The sequence below is a fragment of the Equus quagga genome, chromosome 14 (genome assembly GCF_021613505.1).
Source record: "Equus quagga isolate Etosha38 chromosome 14, UCLA_HA_Equagga_1.0, whole genome shotgun sequence".
Classification (NCBI taxonomy): Eukaryota; Metazoa; Chordata; class Mammalia; order Perissodactyla; family Equidae; genus Equus; species Equus quagga.
The window spans coordinates 87026026-87045105 of record NC_060280.1 but is presented as its reverse complement, the minus strand read 5'-3'; the positions used below and the strand labels follow the sequence as shown (position 1 = coordinate 87045105).

Here is a 19080-nt window from a genome sequence, read left to right as displayed (position 1 = left end):
AATCTTCCTAGGAAGGATCCCACAGTGGTGGAAAGGTTTGACCACATAAAAATCCAGCTTCAGGAGACCTTGACATTCTTCTAGCATATGAAAGCAATTATATCATTCATATTCTAATAATTGTATATAAAACACATATGTAAAATTCTTAAGTGCTCTCATGAGTTTTCAGAAATGTTAGGAAGACTGCCATCAAAAGGTGAAAAAAATCCCATCACCTCAAAAGAACAATCCTGTGGTGTCCATTTGAATGAAGCCCAATTCATAATTTACACTTAAAGTAAAAAAGGGAAAACATTCTGTTTCCTTTGCTGTTTTAAACCCTGACGCTGTTATTGCTCTTCCCCAATTTTCCACACCATGTGCTGGACGTCTAAGCATATAGAAAGGAAACCTGTGATCAGCTACCTGAGCACCAGGGCTTTCTGGACCATTGAAATTAAAGACTTCCAGCCAGTCCTATGATTAAAAGATGTTGAAAATTTCCAATTTCTCCTCTGACACTCAATTACGATGTTACTAAAAATCATACCTTCTCTCTGCAGCTCACTCAATTATTCCTTGGCTGGTTGCCTCTAACCAGCCAGAGCTCTTTGTGCTGTTTCCACGGGGAGATCACAGCAGACCCACAGAGATGTCACTCTACTCATAGAACTCACTCAGGATGAGCTAGAACAGTGCAGGTGAAGGCAACTGTCTTTCTAAGTGGGAGGAACTCCATGGTTTACTGGGGTGTATGTTGCACACTCCAGTCTGTACAGCAGCATAATGAAAATGCCAAATATGCTAACATGTTAAATATTTAATGGTAATATAAAAATCCTCTCAAATGACATTAAAAACAAAAGACAATACAAATACCTGTGGCTTAGATCAATAGGAAGTCTCAAGTCCCAGATAATAATAATAATGACATCCTCCTCACTCCTACCCTCATAGAAAAGATATAAACACACCTCAGCCTAATAGCTCAAGGCTATTTTTTACTTTTCTTCAAAGGACTTATTTGTATTCTATAAAACAAAGCTTCACTGTGTCCATCACTTCTGCTTTTCCACAAACATGGAAGCACCAGGACTGCCAGGACTTGTCTGTTTCATGCTCTGTATCCAGATCCCACTGTCTCAGCTCTGCTACAGTGTGTACACTGACTCCATGCTGCATGGCTTGTGAGGGATGCTGAAATGGTACCAGCAAGATCACAGTCTCAGAGAAGGAAAGGCTTCAGAGTGGCACAGTGGTCCTATTTCCCTGGCTGGGTCTGCACTGTCTCACAATTTACCTAAACTCAAAGGCCTCAGCTGAGTCTAAAGGAGATATTGAAAATATTATGTAGGATGCTAAGAAGAGAAGTTATGTATTTAAGGTACTTAATGAGGTACTTCACAGTAAACAGTGCCTAATTCACCATAGGAAATATATCGGTGTTTTGACTCTAAGTAGGAAAGGCAAAGCTGTTCCAGAGGACAGGAGCTGGCAGCATCCACTGCAAGGCCAAGTATTACCCTGTCGAAGAGAAAAGGGTCCAACAGCTTGGTCATTAAAAGTGCACAGTTTCCAAGACAAAACTAACAGCATTTTGTTACCATACAGGTAAAAATGGTAAAGGATAAAAGTCCAAATCATAAATGACTCTTTTCCTTCTTCTTACTAAAATGACTCACTGGAACTTCTTAAAAATTAACTTACCTTCACTACATTTGCCTTCTAGAAAACAATGATTCAGTTCACAAAAAAAAAGTTTACAGCAGTTAGAATTAAGTACACCTCCTCACATCATAGAATACAGAAAATAATCTGCCTCCTTGAATAGCAGTCAAATCCACAAACGCAGGCCAAATCTTGTAAGAAACCCTTTGAGTACCGTTACTGTTACACCTCAAGGTCCTTTAGGTCTGTGGTCATTCTCACTAGAATTCCTTACACCCATCTCTGACTGCAGGTGCAATCCTGCAGGTCACCAGAAGAGGGTACTGAAGGAAAACATGGTGGTTAATTTTGGGGTTAAAAATGAGTGAGAAATTACTTTCATGACAAAAGTTGTAAGTGTAAAAGAATAAGAACTACAGTTTGCCTGATGAAGAAACACCTGAATTGGTCCACACATGATAAAACTGACTCAAAATGTATAGTGATTAGATGAAGAACCTTGCAAAGTATATCTGAAAATCCATAATCAAAAATGGATATTAACATAGTCTGTAAAAATGAAATCCACAATAATATTAACATAGGATGCACTGAAACAGTTGATAAAATATATCAATGAAACAACTACAGAAGTGTTCATTTCCCAAACAGATGGACATACTTTTATTGACATACACTCACAGGTCATTGATATCACATTGGGGGAATACATTCAATCTACAAGTAACAAGAAACACACACTGTCTTCCCAACAAGAGAAAGCTGATTGTTCTCACATGGAAGAACTGGGTCAAGCAGCTGCTGCACAAGGCAGCAGAGAAACAAACTCGCAGGTTCTTATTTTTACATCCCATTGTAGATGCCATGGTGAAGCAGGAAAATGTGCTCACTAGCACTATGAACAGCAAAGGTCTTTCCTATACATGTTAGACTTTACTCAATTATCATCTAGAGAAAAGGGGAATCAGAGAACACTCCCACCACAAAGGTCTGAATTGTGTCCTGGTGGACACAAGAGGCCTTCCAGAAAGATCCTACCTTGAATGGATCTTTGATGTGAAAGTGGTGGAAAATGCATCTCTAACAAAATGGAAATCAACTAATTGTTGGTGGTTTCCAAGATACTCTTGACAAGAAGGGCAAAGAATCCAGAAAAAGGGATGGAAGATGGTGTCCTTGAAGCTCCTATGCAACTGTCTCCCTCCCTCGGTGATGGCTCAAAAATCGGCCTAAGGCCTGTGTGCTTCTGCCTTCCAGATCTCATGCAAGTGAGGCCACTGGGAAATTTCAACAAGGAACCAGCAATGGGACCAATTCTTAAAGATCTAGCTCTTCAGATTACTCTCACTGACATAATGCAGTATAGGGGTGATGTGCTCAGCTCTAGAATTTGTTGCCCTGCCACAGGCCTCTACTTAATTCAAAGTCTATTCACCAAATACCAGTGAGAAGGAAGGACAAACAGCAAAGGCACAAATAGGAAACTAAGAATTCACAGGAAGTACACTCTGGGATAACTTGCCACACATAAATTTTTTCCCAACTGTTTAAGAGTACAGAAAATAAAAACAGGCTCCTCCACCCACCACCCCCAGAAAGGAGCTTTCTCTGAAACACATACAATATGTACAATAGATGAGGCATATCCAGGAACTGTAAATAAAACGCCAGGAAGAAAATCACAACAAATACAAACTGTCATATTTCAATACCCCCTTCACACAGAACAATTAAAACATAATTAAAAAAACTAAAGATAAAAAATTAACTGATTTCAGGGAAATGCACTACCTATGAATCTTATTTACTATTTATGAAGGATGACTAGCAGAATCATCTCACCTTAATATTCATTTCTGAAGTAATTAATAGAAATCAACACTCTAATGTTGCACTTTAAGAAAGGCTTGACAAATACAATATATTTACCACTTTGATAACAACTCTTTTCTGTTCAAAGTTTTCTAGAACCTCATGTACAAATTAATTTCCATGAAGCTTTCTCATAGGACTTACGTTTATATTTCTTTTTGGTGGGAGTTTCACATAGAAGGGTGTAGGCCAACTGAACTCTTTCTCATGCTCTCAACATTCAAGATGTTTTTATCCAATGAGTCCTTGAATGCCTTCAAGAAAGAAGTGGGATGAGAAAAGTCCCAAATTGTTTATATCTACCTGGTTTTAACTGTAGTGTGCGTTCGTGCATATCATCAAAAGTCTGCATGAGAACTAAAGCCTTTCTCATGTTCCTCACATTCATAGGGCTTCTCTCCAGCGTGAGTTCTTTCATGTTTTTGAAGAGAATTGGAACAAGTGAATGCTTTACTGCAGTTTTTACATTCATAGGGTTTCTCTCTTGTGTGCGTTCTTTCATGTTTTGAAAGATTACTGGTAGACCTGAAGGCTTTACGACATATTTTACATTCAAAGGGTTTCTCTCCAGTGTGAGTTCTTCCATGTCTTTGAAGAGAACTGGAAGAAGAGAATGCTTTACTGCAGTTTTTACATTCAAAGGGTTTTTCTCCAGTGTGACTTCTTTGATGGACTCGAAGATAAGTGATACAAGCGAATGCTTTACTGCATGTTTTACATTCATAGGGTTTCTCTCCAGTATGAGTTCGTTCATGAACTCGAAGATAACTGGAAGAAGTGAATGCTTTACTGCATGTTTTACATTCATAGGGTTTCTCTCCAGTATGAGCTCTTTCATGAACTCGAAGATAACTGGAAGAAATGAATGCTTTACTGCATGTTTTACATTCATAGGGTTTCTCTCCAGTATGAGCTCTTTCATGAACTCGAAGACAACTGGAAGAAGTGAATGCTTTACTGCATTTTTTACATTCATAAGGTTTCTCTCCAGTATGAATTCTTTCATGTCTGTGAAGAGAACTGGAAGAAGTGAATCCTTTACTGCATTTTTTACATTCATAGGGTTTCTCTCCAGTATGAATTCTTTTATGTCTTCGAAGATAACTGGAAGAAATGAATGCTTTACTGCATTTCTTACATTCATACGGTTTCTCTCCAGTATGAATTCTTTCATGTCTTTGAAGATAAGGGGAACAAGTGAATGCTTTATTGCATTTTTTACATTCATAGGGTTTCTCTCCACTATGAGTTCTTTCATGAAGTCGAAGATAACCAGAAGAAGTGAATGCTTTACTGCACTTCTTACATTCATAGGGTTTGTCTCCAGTATGAATTCTTTCATGAAGTTGAAGATGACTGGAACAAGTAAATGCTTTACCACATTTGTTACATTCATACCGTTTGTCTCCACTATGAATCTTTTCATGTCTTTGAAGAGAACTGGAACAAGTGAATGCTTTACTGCATTGTTTACATTCATAGGGTTTCTCTCCAGTATGAGTTCTTTCACATGGTAGATGTAAAGTGAGATAAGTGAAGGCTTTCCCACATTTGTTACATTTATATGGCTTCTCCCCAAATGTTTGATACTCACACGTTTTATGTTCAGTGTGACATCTGATGTGTGTTGTAAGGCATGAATGATGCGTGAAGACTCTTCCACATGCACTGCATCCAAATGGTTTAGCTCCTGTAGTTTTCTTCTTCAGACTGAGATTTGGAAGAAGGCTGAAGTTTTCTCCACACTGACTACCCTCTTCACTTTCACAGAGTCTCCCTACCCTATGCTTTCTGTAAAAATGAGAAGAATATTGTTAATGATTTCTCTATTAATGATTTTATACTTCTTGTGTTTATGATGATTGATAGGAAATGTTTATGTTTTCTTCCTTCTGTGAATTCTCTGAAATTAAATATACTGAAGTTTCTGAAACAGGACTTCACACTTGTTATTTTCCAAACAGTGATATTCATAGATAACATTCACTAATACTATTTCTAAGTGAAATATTTAGCAAAAATTGAACCTCTACATCACATTTCAAAAAGTATATTTGGTGAAAATTTTCTAAGAATAACTAAATTTGAAGCAAGGGCTATTTGTTTTGTTTGTTCTATTTTAAAACAATTTCTTAACATACAAGAATTCTCATGAGACAGAGCTTCCTATTGTGTGACTCACCTTACTTTTCTCCCCTGGTCTTTGCAGTGATCTTCAAGATCACAATCTTCCCATGTTATACCTGAAATGCAGACCCAGAAAGTTTATTCCAAATATTAGGAATTAGACAAAAATTTCTAGATTCTAAGTCTATGATAATCTATGGCCATTTCTACTTTATTTACTAACAACCTCCTCTTTCCACATTCTACATCTGAGAATACTGATGACGGGCAAGAACCACTTGTTCTCTCATTGATGATGTAAAGGAATGTCCTCATTCTTACCTACTGAGGCCAGGTGCCTGAAGGTTTCCCACATCACATCTCTGTAGAGTTTCTTCTGTGAAGGATCCAGTAAAGCCCACTCCTCTGGGGTGAACTTCACAGCCACGTCCTCAATGGCCACTGAGTCCTAAAACACCACAAATGTGTGTAGAGTAGGATACATGAGCCTGACAGCACTGGGGATCTCCACTGCAATTCTAGAAAGGTTAGATGGGATTCTATTATCTCCAAACATTTATTCTATGTTGTGATCATCACAAGCTCCCTCTTTTCTGTACACAATGCTCATCAATTTAACAATATTGTGAACACACGGAAATACACATTTTCACTGTGATCACATTCCATCCGATTTCTAAGAACAAGTTCCAGAACATGTTGGGAAATGACTCAAATGCTATACAAATGAAACAAATATCATTTGTGGAACAATGATTCTTCGTAAGAAAAGTTCTTTCATCTTCTTCCATATTACCCACAGGTTACAGCACTCCATGAGGCAGAGGGTGAAATCTACAGGATGTTTCAGTGAATAAAAACATAGCGAACAGGGCGGCCCAGTAGTGCACAAGTTAAGTTCATACGTTCTGCTTCTCTGCAGCCCGGGGTTCACCAGTTCGGATCCCGGGTGCAGACATGGCACCACTTGACACGCACAGCTGAGGTAGGCATCCCACATATAAAGTAGAGGAAGATGGGCACGGATGTTAGCTCAGGGCCAGGCTTCCTCAGCAAAAAGAGGAGGACTGGCAGTAGTTAGCTCAGGGCTAATCTGCCTCTAAAAAAAAAAAAGGAAAACAAAACATAGTGAAGAACTGGAAGCTTTTTAATCTGATCCAAACACCAAACTGAGAGTCCAGGAGGCCTGTGAAATCACACTTTGACCAAGCCCAGCTGCCCACATTGTCCTAAACTACTCCAGGCCATTACACGCAAGCAGATGCAGCTGGCTGAATGTAAATATTCTCGTGATGAAACACTGCTTTTCACTTGTGTAATATCTATCATAGACTCAGTTCTACCTTTCTCACTCTGGAAGATTTGATGGGGCTGGAATTATTATGAACTGAGAGCTCAGGCACAAGGAGGAAGCCATGAAAACTTAGACCATAAGATCACTATACTTATGGGCCTCAAAGCTAATTCTCACCAATTTTAGCACACATTGTGAGATAATAATGTGCCACAAGAGCTCTTTCTGGTCAAATGCTAACAGTGTACCAGAGCTTTGCTCCCCTTGAGGGGTAGGTTAAGAGCTGCAGATCGGGGCCGGCCCCGTGGCCGAGTAGTGAAGTTTGCCCACTCCACTTTGGAAACCCAGGTTTTCGCTGGTTTGGATCCTGGGTGCGGACATGGCACTGCTCGTTAGGCCATGCTGAGGCGGCATCCCACATAGCACAACCAGAGGCACTCACAACTACAATATACAACTATGTACTAGGGGATCTGGGGAGAAAAAGCAGTAAAAAAAAAACCACAGGTGGATTGGCAACTATTGTTAGCTCAGCTGCCAATCTTTAGAAAAAAAACAAAGGAGCTGCAGATTGCAAGGGAGCTCCTTGAAGTCCACAATGGTTTGATGTTAAATTTGCCATGATTATAAAATACACGAAGGATTTAACAGTGGTTTCCCCCCCAAAGAACATAAAATTTCCTTTGTCAAACTTCAAGAGGAAGTGTTTCCTGAGCAGCCACTCTGGATGATGCCCTGCCAACTTCTGATCCTGCACCTAAGGAGCTTAGAAGCTGTCATTCTTGTTCTCACAAGAAGAAAATGAACAAACTTGAAATGAACAACCCTTCTAAGATCCAGGAGAGCCTTGAGGTCACAGGACAAACCAGAGTCTCCAAACTTGGGAAAGATAAAAAAAAAAAGATGGCATTTTGAAATATGCCCCACATATTCTGTTCTTAATAAGGCCTGTACTAAAAAAAAAAAACTATTTCACCAGAGTCTAATGCAAGGGCAAAAATAACAAAAAAGACAGAACACAATTTCCACAAAGCCTAGGACAAGCCTCTGTAAATGAAGGCTTAAAATACAGATAGTGGGAATAACTGAAGGAAAAGAGACAGACAGAAGAAAACGTCAAGTAATAATCACCAAGTTACTCTAAAATTAATGATAGCCAGCACACTGTCCATCCAGGAAGCTCACGGAACACTAAACACGATAAAGTACAAAAGTGCACACCCAAGGGTATCACACTGAAACTAGAGAAACATCACAGACAATGTGCTGAAAAGTGCCAGAGAAGAAACACACCTTCAACAGAAAGAAACAAAGATTTGAATTAAATTGGACCACTTCTCAAAAACCATGCAACAAGCGCAGAGGAGACTGAAAGAATTAAAGTGTTGAAAATAAAACTCACTTTCCCAGAATTCGGTCAAGCAAAATTATCCTTGAGTACAAAGAAGAAATAAGGACTTTCTGAGACAAAATTTGAGGAAATTTGTCCCAAGTACACATACTTAGAATGAAATTGTTGGAAAGTTTATCAGAAAGAATGTAAATGATAAAGGTAGGGGATTAGAAGAAGAAAAGATGAGGGGACATATCTTTTATGTTTCTTATAATTAATACAACAGATGACACTTTATTTAAACTACTGTCAGGAAGAACGAATTTGGTAATGAGAAGCTAATGGACAAGAGACATAAATGACAGCAATGTCACAAGACACAGGGAAAGGAAAATTGGGGACAGTGTGTTAAGAGGTACTTGCACACAGTGAAGTGGCACAGTGTCACTTGGCAGAGGGGTGGGTTAGTTGTAAATGTATGCTGAAATCTCAAGGGCAACAACAAAAATGTGTCTTTTAAAAAATGTGTAACTGATATGCTAAGAGAGGGGGGAAAAGAATTACGGGAAATGCTCAGTTTTAATGAGAGAAGGTGGCAAAAAGGTAGAAGACAAAAACAAACAAAAGTAAAAATGGAAAAACTAAAATTTTGGTAAATATTAATCCAACTGAATCATTAACCTCTTTAATCATCAATGGTCTCATTACAACTGAAAGACACAGTAATAGAGTTCAAAAAATACCACTGTATGCTGTCTACAAGAAACCCACTCTAAGTACAAAGTCAGAGGGAGATGGAGGGTAAAGGGATGGAGAAAAACAGACCATGCCAACACGAATCCAAAGGAAGCTGCCAGAGGAATAGACCTCATAGACAATGCAGATTTCAAACTGAGGAAGATGCAGAGATAGAGGGGCAGTAGGTACGGATAAAGGGGCCTATTCTCTGAGAAGGCACAGCAACGCTGCATGTGTACCTGCCTAACAACAGAGGGGCAACACACCTCAGGGAGGAACTGACCGAATGCAGGAGAAATAGACAGATCCAGTACCACAGCTGTAGAAGTCAACACCCCCTCATCAGGAATTAGACATTTCAGTAGGCAGGAAGTGAGGAAGGACAGAGGTAAAATGAACAGCACTGCAAAACTGCTGGGTTTCATTGTAATCTGTGGAATGCTTCACAGAGCAGCAGAATATACATTCTTCTCAGGTTTACATGGAACATTCACCAAAACAAACCACACCTTGGGACATAAAGCACACCTTAACAAATTTGAAAGAACAGAAATCATACAAAATAGGCTCCCATACCATATAGGCATTCCTCTAGAAGGCAATACCAGCAATAGTTGAAACCCCCCTAATGTGTGGTGCTTCAAAAATACACTTCTAAATAATACATAGTATGAAAGTAGAAGTCTCAAGAAACAGGAAAAATTATTTTGAATTAAAAACATGAAAACACAACATAGCAAAGGTTCTTGGATGTAGCGAAAGCAGCATCCAGGGGTAAATTCATGCCATCAAACAAATACACTGGAAAAATCAAAGCTCTCTAATCACTAATGCAAGCACGTACCTTAGCTAAGAATAAAAAGAAGAGCAAGTTAAACCCAAAGCAAGCACAATAAAAGAAATAATAAAATAGGAAAGGAAATGAATGTCATTATGGGAAATCAATGGAGAAAATGAAAAGAAAAAAGCTACTTGTTTCACAAGACCAATAAAATTGAGAAATATGCACTCAAGATAACAAAGGGAAGAGGGACGACAGAAATTAGTAATATCAGAAAGGAAAGGAGGGGAAATGAACATAAAATAAGATTTGAGAAAATGCAACATCCATTTATGATAAACCAGTAATAGAGGAGAACTTCCACTTCTTAAGAAAGAACATCTTCACAAATCCTGTAGCTGAATTCATGATGTTTCTTCCATATGATATGACTGTCTCTATGCAACAACTGGAAGAACTCACAATGACAGAAACGACTCCTGGGATTAATAAGAGAGTACAGCAAGTTTGCTTTCCTTCTAGACCCACATGAAGAGAGTCAACTGAGCTTTGACAAAGAAGGAAAGGAGATTCAATTGAAAAAGCAAGTATTTTAAACCAACAGTGGGAGAACTGGTGGATATCTATGTGCAAATACACACGCACAAAACAAATGTAGACACAGGCCTCACACTTTTCATGAAAATTAAGTCAAAACACATCACAGATCTAAATGTAAATGCCAAAGGAATAAGCTCCTACAAGATAACACAGAAGAAGATCTGGATGACCTTGTGTTTGTTGATGAATTTTCACATAGAAAACCAAAAAGCAAGGTCCACAAAAGAAAAAACCAAAAATTTTACAATTTTAAGTAAAACGAAAAACTCCTCCTCTGAAAAAGATGGGGTAAAGACAAGATCAACACAATTCAGAGTAAGAGAAAATCTCTGTAAAACATTTATTGGATAAATGATTGGTATCTGAAATATGCAAAGAATTCTTAAACTGTAATAGTAAGAGGAAAAACATGCAATTAAAAAATGGGCAAAAGATCTGCAGACAGCTCACTGAAGGAGAGATCTAGATGGGAAATAAGCAATATGAAACATGCTCCACATCAAATGTCATTAGGAAATTGCAAAGAAAACAACAGTGGGCAGCACTAAGCACTTATGAAATGGGTAAAAGTCAAAATATTCAGAACAGCAAATATCAGTGAAGATGCAAAGCCACAGGGATCCTAGTTCATCGCGGGTGGAAACAGGATTTGGAACACCCACACTGGAAGACAGGAACCTCCTTTCAGAATAAGATACACCGTCACTACATACAGTAAGAGCCAGCAATCACGCTCCGTGGTATTTTTCCAAATGAGCTGAAACCTTATGTTCGCACAAAACCTACGTAAGAATGTTGAGAAGCACTTTATTCATAATTGACAAGAGTTAGAATTTTCAACAAGATGTCCTTCAAGTATTGAACAATGAGTGGTGCATCCAAACAATGAAACATCATCCAATGATAAAAAGAAATGAGGTATCAAGCCATGGAAACACATGGAGGGACCTTAAAAATCTATTATTAAGTAAAGAAGCCAATGCAACAAGGCTATGTAGTGTATGATTCGAAGTACATGACATTCTGGTAAAGACAAAAGTATGAGGCACTAGAAAGATCTTTGCTGGTGAAGGATTTGGGGGTTGGAGGGAGGGATGAGTCAATAGGTGGTGAAGAGACGAGTTCCAGGGAAGCGAAACTACACTCCATGATACAGAAAGGATGCGTCCACGTCATTACACATTTGCCAAAACCCACAGAGTGTGTAACACACAGAGTCAATGCTAATGTGCACCGTGCACTGTAATGTGTCCATATGGGCTTGGAAATTCTAAGAAATGTACCACAGTGATACCCGATGTGAAAAAGTGCAAACTGTGCGGATGCAGAGAGAAGGGTTATGTGGAAATGCTAAATTCTCATCAATTTTTCTGTAAACCTAAAACTGCTCTAAAAAAATGCAGTCTTTTAAAAAAAGGATGAAGACAGACATTACAAATCACCCCTTTTTTACTGAAACAGGATATCTCTCATTCAACTGACTTCAAGTCATGTTGTTTTCAAGATTGGCCCTGAGCTAACATCTGTTGCCAATCTTTTCTTCTTCTTCTTCTCCCAAAAGCCCCTCCATTCATGGTTGTATATTCTAGTCATAGGTCCTTCTAGTTGTGCAACAACTTCAACATATTTCAATAAGTCAGTCTGTGCTCTAGGAGCCTGAGACCCACAGGGGAGGGGAAACTTCCATCGAATGCCTTGTTGGGGAGCACAGCACTGGATCCTCTGAGAAGCGCCATGGTCACTATCAGTAGTGGCAGAACCCCAAGGTGGATGACGAGTGTCCTGCTATTGCAGACCTATTAGTGTACATACAAGTGTGACTCTGACTTCTATTTTGGGGATCTCTGAGTCAAGAGATTGCCAGAATTCTTTTACCAAAAAGGGGCAAGAGAACTGCTTGCTTTATAGAGTCTCAGATGCCTGGGCTTAAGTTGGGTTGAATGAATCTCTTCACTGGGCCAAACTCAGACTGTGGTTGGTCCACTATAACCCAGAGGGTCGGGATCTTTGCTGCAACAGGTACAGGGCTGGGAGCAGCAGGAGAGTGACTTAGGGGCCCTGGGGAGCCCTCTGGAATCTTGCTTCCTACTGGCTGCACTTTCCTGGCCCTTCTTTCTCTATGAAATAATTGCTCTTGAAGGAGTGACCATCGGATGGGCTCAACTCAGTGACAGGGTATAATCATCCTCATAACCGCAGACTCCCCCTAATGTCAAGGCCACTCCAGCCTCACTCTCACCTTCACTCTCAACACACAGCCAGACGCCACCCAAGACACTGACAGAACATCACATTAAGGAGGGCCACATTCACAGACTCCTGCCCACAGAGGACAGGAATTTCCAAAACTGCCAACTCAGTGTCCTCTGCAGTTAGAACCCAGGCTTGGTGGGGTCAACAGTACAACACAGGGCAGCACAGAGCCCAGGAGGAGCTTCCCAGCAATCAGCAGCCCACAGTGCAGGAGCCTCCAGGCTTTCTCATCAGCCTGTCCAGGTAGGAAGGCCCAGGAGAAAAGGGAGGGCGAGGCTTAAGTGTTCAGTTGTCAAACATCATCAGCATCAAACCCTGACCACTCATTAGAGGAACAAACTTGAGGGACAAAAATAGGCATTCACACTAGCTGGTTTTTATATAAAGAACCACTAACAGGATGAAGCAGTGAGCAAAAGTGGTCATTTAAGAGTGGCTGGAGTAAGAGCGGGAGTTGGGCAGGACATGTGGGGAGGAAGTTGTCTTAAGTTACTGTCCTCTCTTACAAATTTTTTAAACATTCCCATGAAGGGAGCAGCCCGGTGGCCCAGCGCTTAAGTGCTCACGTTCTGCTACAGTGGCCTGGGGTTCGCCGCTTCGCAACCCGGGTGTAGACATGGCACCGCCTGGCATGGAATGCTGTGGTAGGCATCCCACATATAAAGTGGAAGGAGATGGGCAAGGATGTTAGATCAGGGCCAGCCTTCCTCAGTGAAAAGAGGAGGATTGGCAGTAGGTAGCTCAGGGCTAATCTTCCTCAAAAAAAAGAAAAAACATTCCCATGTATCATTCACTTGAAATAAGGCGAGGCAGGGGCTGGTCCAATGGCATAGCAGTGGAGTCCACATGCTCTGCTTTGGTGGCCTGGGGCTCGCCAGTTTGGATCCTGGTCATGGACCTATGCACTGCTTGTCAAGCCATGCTGTGGCAGGCGACCCACATATAAAATAGAGGAAGATGGGCACAGATGTTAGCTCAGGGCCAATCTTCCTCAAAAATTAACTAAAATAAGGAGAGACATCTATATATGCCATATTTTCCTATGTTTCATCATTACTTTTAAATAACTTTTAGTTTTAACATTTCTACATAGGAAACCACTCCAAGATTTAATCCTTTAAACACTAATGGACATAAAACTGTACACCATAAAAAATTTACCAATCTCCTTTTAAGAAAAAAGACAAGGGGCATTTTTGTTTCTGCCTCCACTATATTTACCCTGGGAACATTTTTAGGAAGGAGTAGCATATTACACTACCTTAGGGGTTTGCAATTAAGCCCTGAAATAAACTAGGAATTCCAAAGATTTACACAAGCTCTGACCTGATTCCTCATATCAATGAAAAGAGAAATTCAAGTGCCTTTTCTCACATCCATTAAAATAGAATTCAGGGGCTGGCCTGGTGGCATAGTGGTTAAGTTCAGTTTGCTCTGCTTCGGTGCTCTGGGGTTCACATGTTTGGATCTCAGGTGTGGACCTAGCACCCCTCATCAAGCCAGGCTGTGGCAGCATCCCACATAAAATGGAGGAAGATGGGCACAGACGGTAGCTCAGCTACAATCTTCCTCTCACACACACACTCACACACAAACAATAAGAAAATAAAATTCATTTGCCTTAGGAATAGTATAGCCTTTTAAATGTCAAAGTTCTCTAGGGACATGGACACACAAAACTGACGTAAACCTGGAAAATGCACCTGACAAATAAAAATGGCAAGTAATAGGATATATTGGAGCATATGAGGAAGCCATTTTGGGTAAACCTAATTCGGGATGACCTCGTCTTTCCAAAAGGGCTTGAGCATGCACTGTATATCTGCTTTAGATATTCCCCATGGCAAGAACAAAGGCCCTTGAGATAAAGGTGCAACTTCTCTTCCCCTCCCAACATTGGCATTTCTTTAAGGATTAAGCATCTTTCCTTAGGCTAGGAACTGATTGCTTGTGGTGCCAGCCTGTGACCGCCCAGCTCAAGACAATAGACTTGCTCCCTGCTATGCCCACCGCCTGTAACCACCCAGCTCAAGACAACAGACTTGCCTCGTGCTATCCACTCGGAGACAGCAGACCACTACCTGCTGTGTCCATCAAGCGCTGTGCCTACAGGGCAATCTTGTGACTATTGTGGGAGGGACATTTCAATCACATGTGAAACACCCCCTTTGAGGGTATATAACCACCCTGTGTACCCCCACTTCTTTGGAGTGCTCTGTTCCTTTGTGGAAAGACTCTCCCAGGTTATAATCCTCAGATTTCAGCTCAGGATAAACTCACCCAAATTTTCATTTATAGATTGGTTATTTTCGTCGACACACCTGAGAACTGAAATACACCCATCTCACCTCTTCAGGTTCTCTTGTCTAAATGGAAGAAAACTGTTTCCACAATTGTCTTGCCTTGCTCACATCGTATCTCTGACATTACATTTCCAAACGCCAAGTGCAAATGGAAACTAGAATCAGAGGATCGCAATCTTCAACTGATCAAGGAATCCGAGGACAGAAACAGGAATATTCCAATCAGCTCATAGAAGCAGCCTACTGGCCTGCAGTTCACAAGGAAACCCACACTCAGAAAGGGACCACATTCCCAGACTGGAGGTGTAGACTCTCCCCACTGAGACAGAACCCCTGGAGAGGGTCAGTCCCTGGGGAAGGACGGGGGGGACACCTGAGTGGCCACAGAAATGAACTCTGGGAGCCCCACGCACCCTCCCTCTCCTGTGAGAATGGAGGCACTGCCTCCCCCAGGCTCCCATTCTCACATGTGAGGAAACTCTCAGCCGGATTCAGTTTAAGCTTCTGAAGCAAATGAACTCGAAATTCATGAACCCTTTGTCCAGAGGATGGAACACCTGATCTTCACAGACTTCCTCACTGTGCAGATTACACTCTCAGTGCACCTACAGTGTGGGGGCAAAACTCAAATGATGTCTAAAATGTCCAGGCCTAAGAACCACAACCACAACCTCAGACGGGGTATCACTCCCCATCCCATGAGCACGTGAGCCCCCAGCTGTCCAGGGCTCTGCAGCTCCTCTCAGGATAAAGGCTCCTTCCATGGTGGTGTGAGCAGTAGGACACCTGCAGGGGGCGGCTCCCCAGGAAGGACAACTGGGCCTGCAAGCCCTTCCCTCTGCAGGCTCAAGTGGGCCTTAGCTTGGGTCTTGGACTGAGGGCCTCTGCTCCCCACTGGAGATGCTCTGCAACATCATTGTTATTTTAAATCAAACAAGCCAAGTGTTTGAATAATCCAGCAAAATCACTTAAACCCAGTCCTTCCATGGAAAATAGGGAAGAAAAGTATAAGGTATTTCTACCAGTTCAACTATAAAACCTCAAATATCTATTCCATTCAGCAAAATAATGTCAGTTGATTATTACTGTTGCTGAGCGAGGGGTCGCCACCTGATGCGCACAGAAGCTGAGACCACGGCACACCAGGCTTTGAAAGAAGGAACATTTGACTGTGCCATCGATTGGCAAGGATACAGGAAGACAGGCTCTCAACTCCGTCTCCCTCATCCAATGCATGGGCTGAAGCTTAAGGGAGCAGGGAGGGCTGGCTGGGATGAAAAGACCTGGCAGGGTGAGGGCAGACTGGCAGATCAAAACTTTCTCTTCCGCACAGGCTCCTGGCTGGCCACCTCCTGTGACAAAGAGCTTTAAGGTCCTGTTGTTAAGATGGGGTTAGCGATGGGAGCCTGGCAGGAAACGCACCATAAACAAGGGTGAAGTTGTCATGCAGATTCAACTCATTGCCTTCTCCACTGGTAAGAGTTTCTAGAGATCTAGAGTCATCCTGCCCTCCCTGGCACACAGAGGGAGGCACCCTGACAAAGGGACGCTTCTCTTAGAATGTAAATTTCCCTTACAAAAGAGTAACTTCTAGGTTTCTGAGATTTGCCTGTGTCTGCTGTTTTTTTAATAATCACCAGCTCAAAATAGCCCTTATGCCAAAGACGCACGCTTTGGGATGACAACTCTGTTCCTGGTCCTGTGGTGACATTATTTCCATCACAAGACATCACATTTGAACGCTTGTGGTCAGCATGTCTAAGCCCTGGAATTTCATTTGAAAACATCCAAAAGTAAAGAACAGATCTCAGAATCTTACTACACATGCTCAGGTGAAGACAGAGTGAAACAAGTATTCTTAACAAATGGAATATAACAAACGAATATTATATTTTTCCTGAAATTCACCTCTTTGGTGCCTGTTTGGAACTATTTTATAGTGTCTTCCAAGGTCTGTTCAGTAAATGTATTTACCCTTACTGAAAAACCGAGACTTAAATAAGTGAATAATTTTTTCTCATTCACAAATGGGGGGTGGGCGGATGCCAATGGGACCGATCACCCAGGACATTTTTTCAACAGGAACCTCCACCCAAAGCACTTCCCATAGGATGTCTGGGCCTTGGGGAGAGGCACAAGGATTTCCTGCAATGAGGTTCCAGATGATTATTCTCTGCTTTCCTCTCATGTACAATATCCACATGATGAGGATCGAGGCTGCCCCAGGGAAAGAAGCCCAAGGCGTCCTTCCCTGCATAGCAATCTGTATCATCCTCCGGGAAGCACAGGACATCCTGACTTGATCTGATCTGATTCTTATCTAAAGGTACAGGACCACCCAATAACCAAACCCACCTGCACCAGCCATTTTAACGACTTTTTTTTTTTTGGAAGATTAGCCCTGAGCTAACATCTGCTGCCAATACTCCTCTCTTTTGCTGAGGAACACTGGCCCTGAGCTAACATCTGTGCCCATCATCCTCTAATTTATATGTGGGATGCTGCCACAGAATGGCTTGCCAAGTGGTGCCATGTCTGCACCTGGAGCCAAACAAGCAAACCCCGGGCCCCCGAAGCAGAACGTGAGAACTTAACTGCTGCGCCATGGGCCATCCCAACAATTTTTTTTACAGGATCTTTCCTTTGCCTTGTAAAGAAATAACTCACATACCTATGCCTTATAAGTTTAGCCCTGCCCTCAATCCATTGCAGCTCTTACTGCCCATGGGTCCTGTCCACGCGCTGTTCTCTGAATGAAGGAGCACTACTGCCAGACCTTGAGAGTCCAAGGAATCTTTCTTTCGACTTCTCTGCTTCCGGAGTCCGCATCACACAGACAAATCTAATCTTTAACATAGAGCCATCCTGGGCCCCCGGGTGGCCCAGTGGTTAAATTCGCGTGCTCCGCTTCAGTGGCCCAGGGTTTCGAGAGTTTGAATCCTGGGTGCAGACATGGCACCACTCATCAGGCCATGCTGAGGCAGCCTCCCACATGCCACAACTACAAGGACTCACAACTAAAATATACAACTATGTGGGGGGTGGAGCTTTGGGTAGAAAAATGAAAAATAAAATCTTACAAAAAAAAAAATAGAGCCATCCATGGCTCTGGGGGATAATAAACGGTTAACATATCGGGTATGTTTGAAGTCCTCCATAAGTGTTGATAAGGATCCTGTGAATGAAAGAGGGGAAGTGGCTTTGGGAGTGCGGGGAGGCATCTGGAAATTTACGGATTTACTGTCAGGCCCAGGAAGAGCCAGCCTGTGGGGAAAGGACTGTGGATTGAGACGTTGCTCCCCACACATCTGGAAAACTCAGGAGAAAACGGGTCCCTTCCGAGGAGAAAGGAGGCCCTGGGGACCCACAGACCGCAGCCCCTCCGCGCACGGACCCCGGAACCCGAAGCCTGGCTGTCCTGCGGGCCCTCCCGCGGGACCCACACCGTCTGGGACACGCGGGGCTGCGGGCGCACAGCGACCCAGAGACGCTCCGGCCCAAGTCGCCGCGCGCAGGGACCACAGGACGCCCGGGAGCCGGTTGCCGGCCCCGCCCCCACGCTGAGGCCGGAGGGGCCTGAGGGCCGAGCGGCGCCACCGCGGACTCGGGGCCGCAGACCCCGGAGGGGACCGCGGGAGGCCGGGCCCGCCCCGCCGCTTCCCACCAGCCCCTCCTCCCGCGTCCTCACCCCAGGGCCGCACACTCACCATTTCTAGGGCTCCAGGGTCCCCTGAGTCCTTCCTACGACCCCCACGGCCAGTGCAGGTCACAGGGTGACAGAGGTTCTGGCAGAGCCACCAGGACCCTTACAGCAGACAACAGCTCACCTGCAGCGCGGCAGCAGCCGGAAGCCGACTTCACAGGAAGTGCAGTGCATGGCCCCACCCACCTGCACCAGCGGCTTCCCTGATTGGACGGGCCTAAACGCCCCCCCCCCTCCTGCCAGAGTGACAGCAGGTGGGAGGCTGCAGCGCTCAGCGAACTCAACTAGGCTGGCGGCTGGAACCGGACTCGCTTGGTATATTTGCATTTAAACAGAACTTTTTCCTGGCCTGGCGCTGACTCTGTTTACAACCAGCTCTTTGTGAACTCCTGCGCGGCGCCGGGGTGCATTGGGAAGTACTGACTG

General features: G+C 42.8%; 1 protein-coding gene across 2 annotated transcripts; it reads right to left on the bottom strand.

The window, feature by feature from the left end:
* Positions 1-1199: 1199 nt before the first annotated feature.
* LOC124252044 (zinc finger protein 709-like) lies at positions 1200-18775 on the bottom strand. Of its 2 annotated transcripts, XR_006891898.1 has the most exons (5): positions 18659-18775; positions 5971-6097; positions 5705-5765; positions 3667-5313; positions 1200-1506 (listed from the first exon to the last, which is right to left on the bottom strand). XR_006891898.1 is itself a non-coding variant. In XM_046685141.1 (4 exons), the coding sequence occupies exons 1-4, from the start codon at positions 18659-18661 to the stop codon at positions 3861-3863; spliced, it is 1644 nt and encodes a 547-aa protein (XP_046541097.1). In that variant the 5' UTR covers positions 18662-18775; the 3' UTR covers positions 2286-3860. The 2 variants fall into 2 exon arrangements, 1 of the variants encoding a protein (XP_046541097.1); XM_046685141.1 differs by lacking the exon at positions 1200-1506 and having other exon boundaries at positions 2286-5313.
* Between the last annotated feature and the right edge of the window lie 305 nt (positions 18776-19080).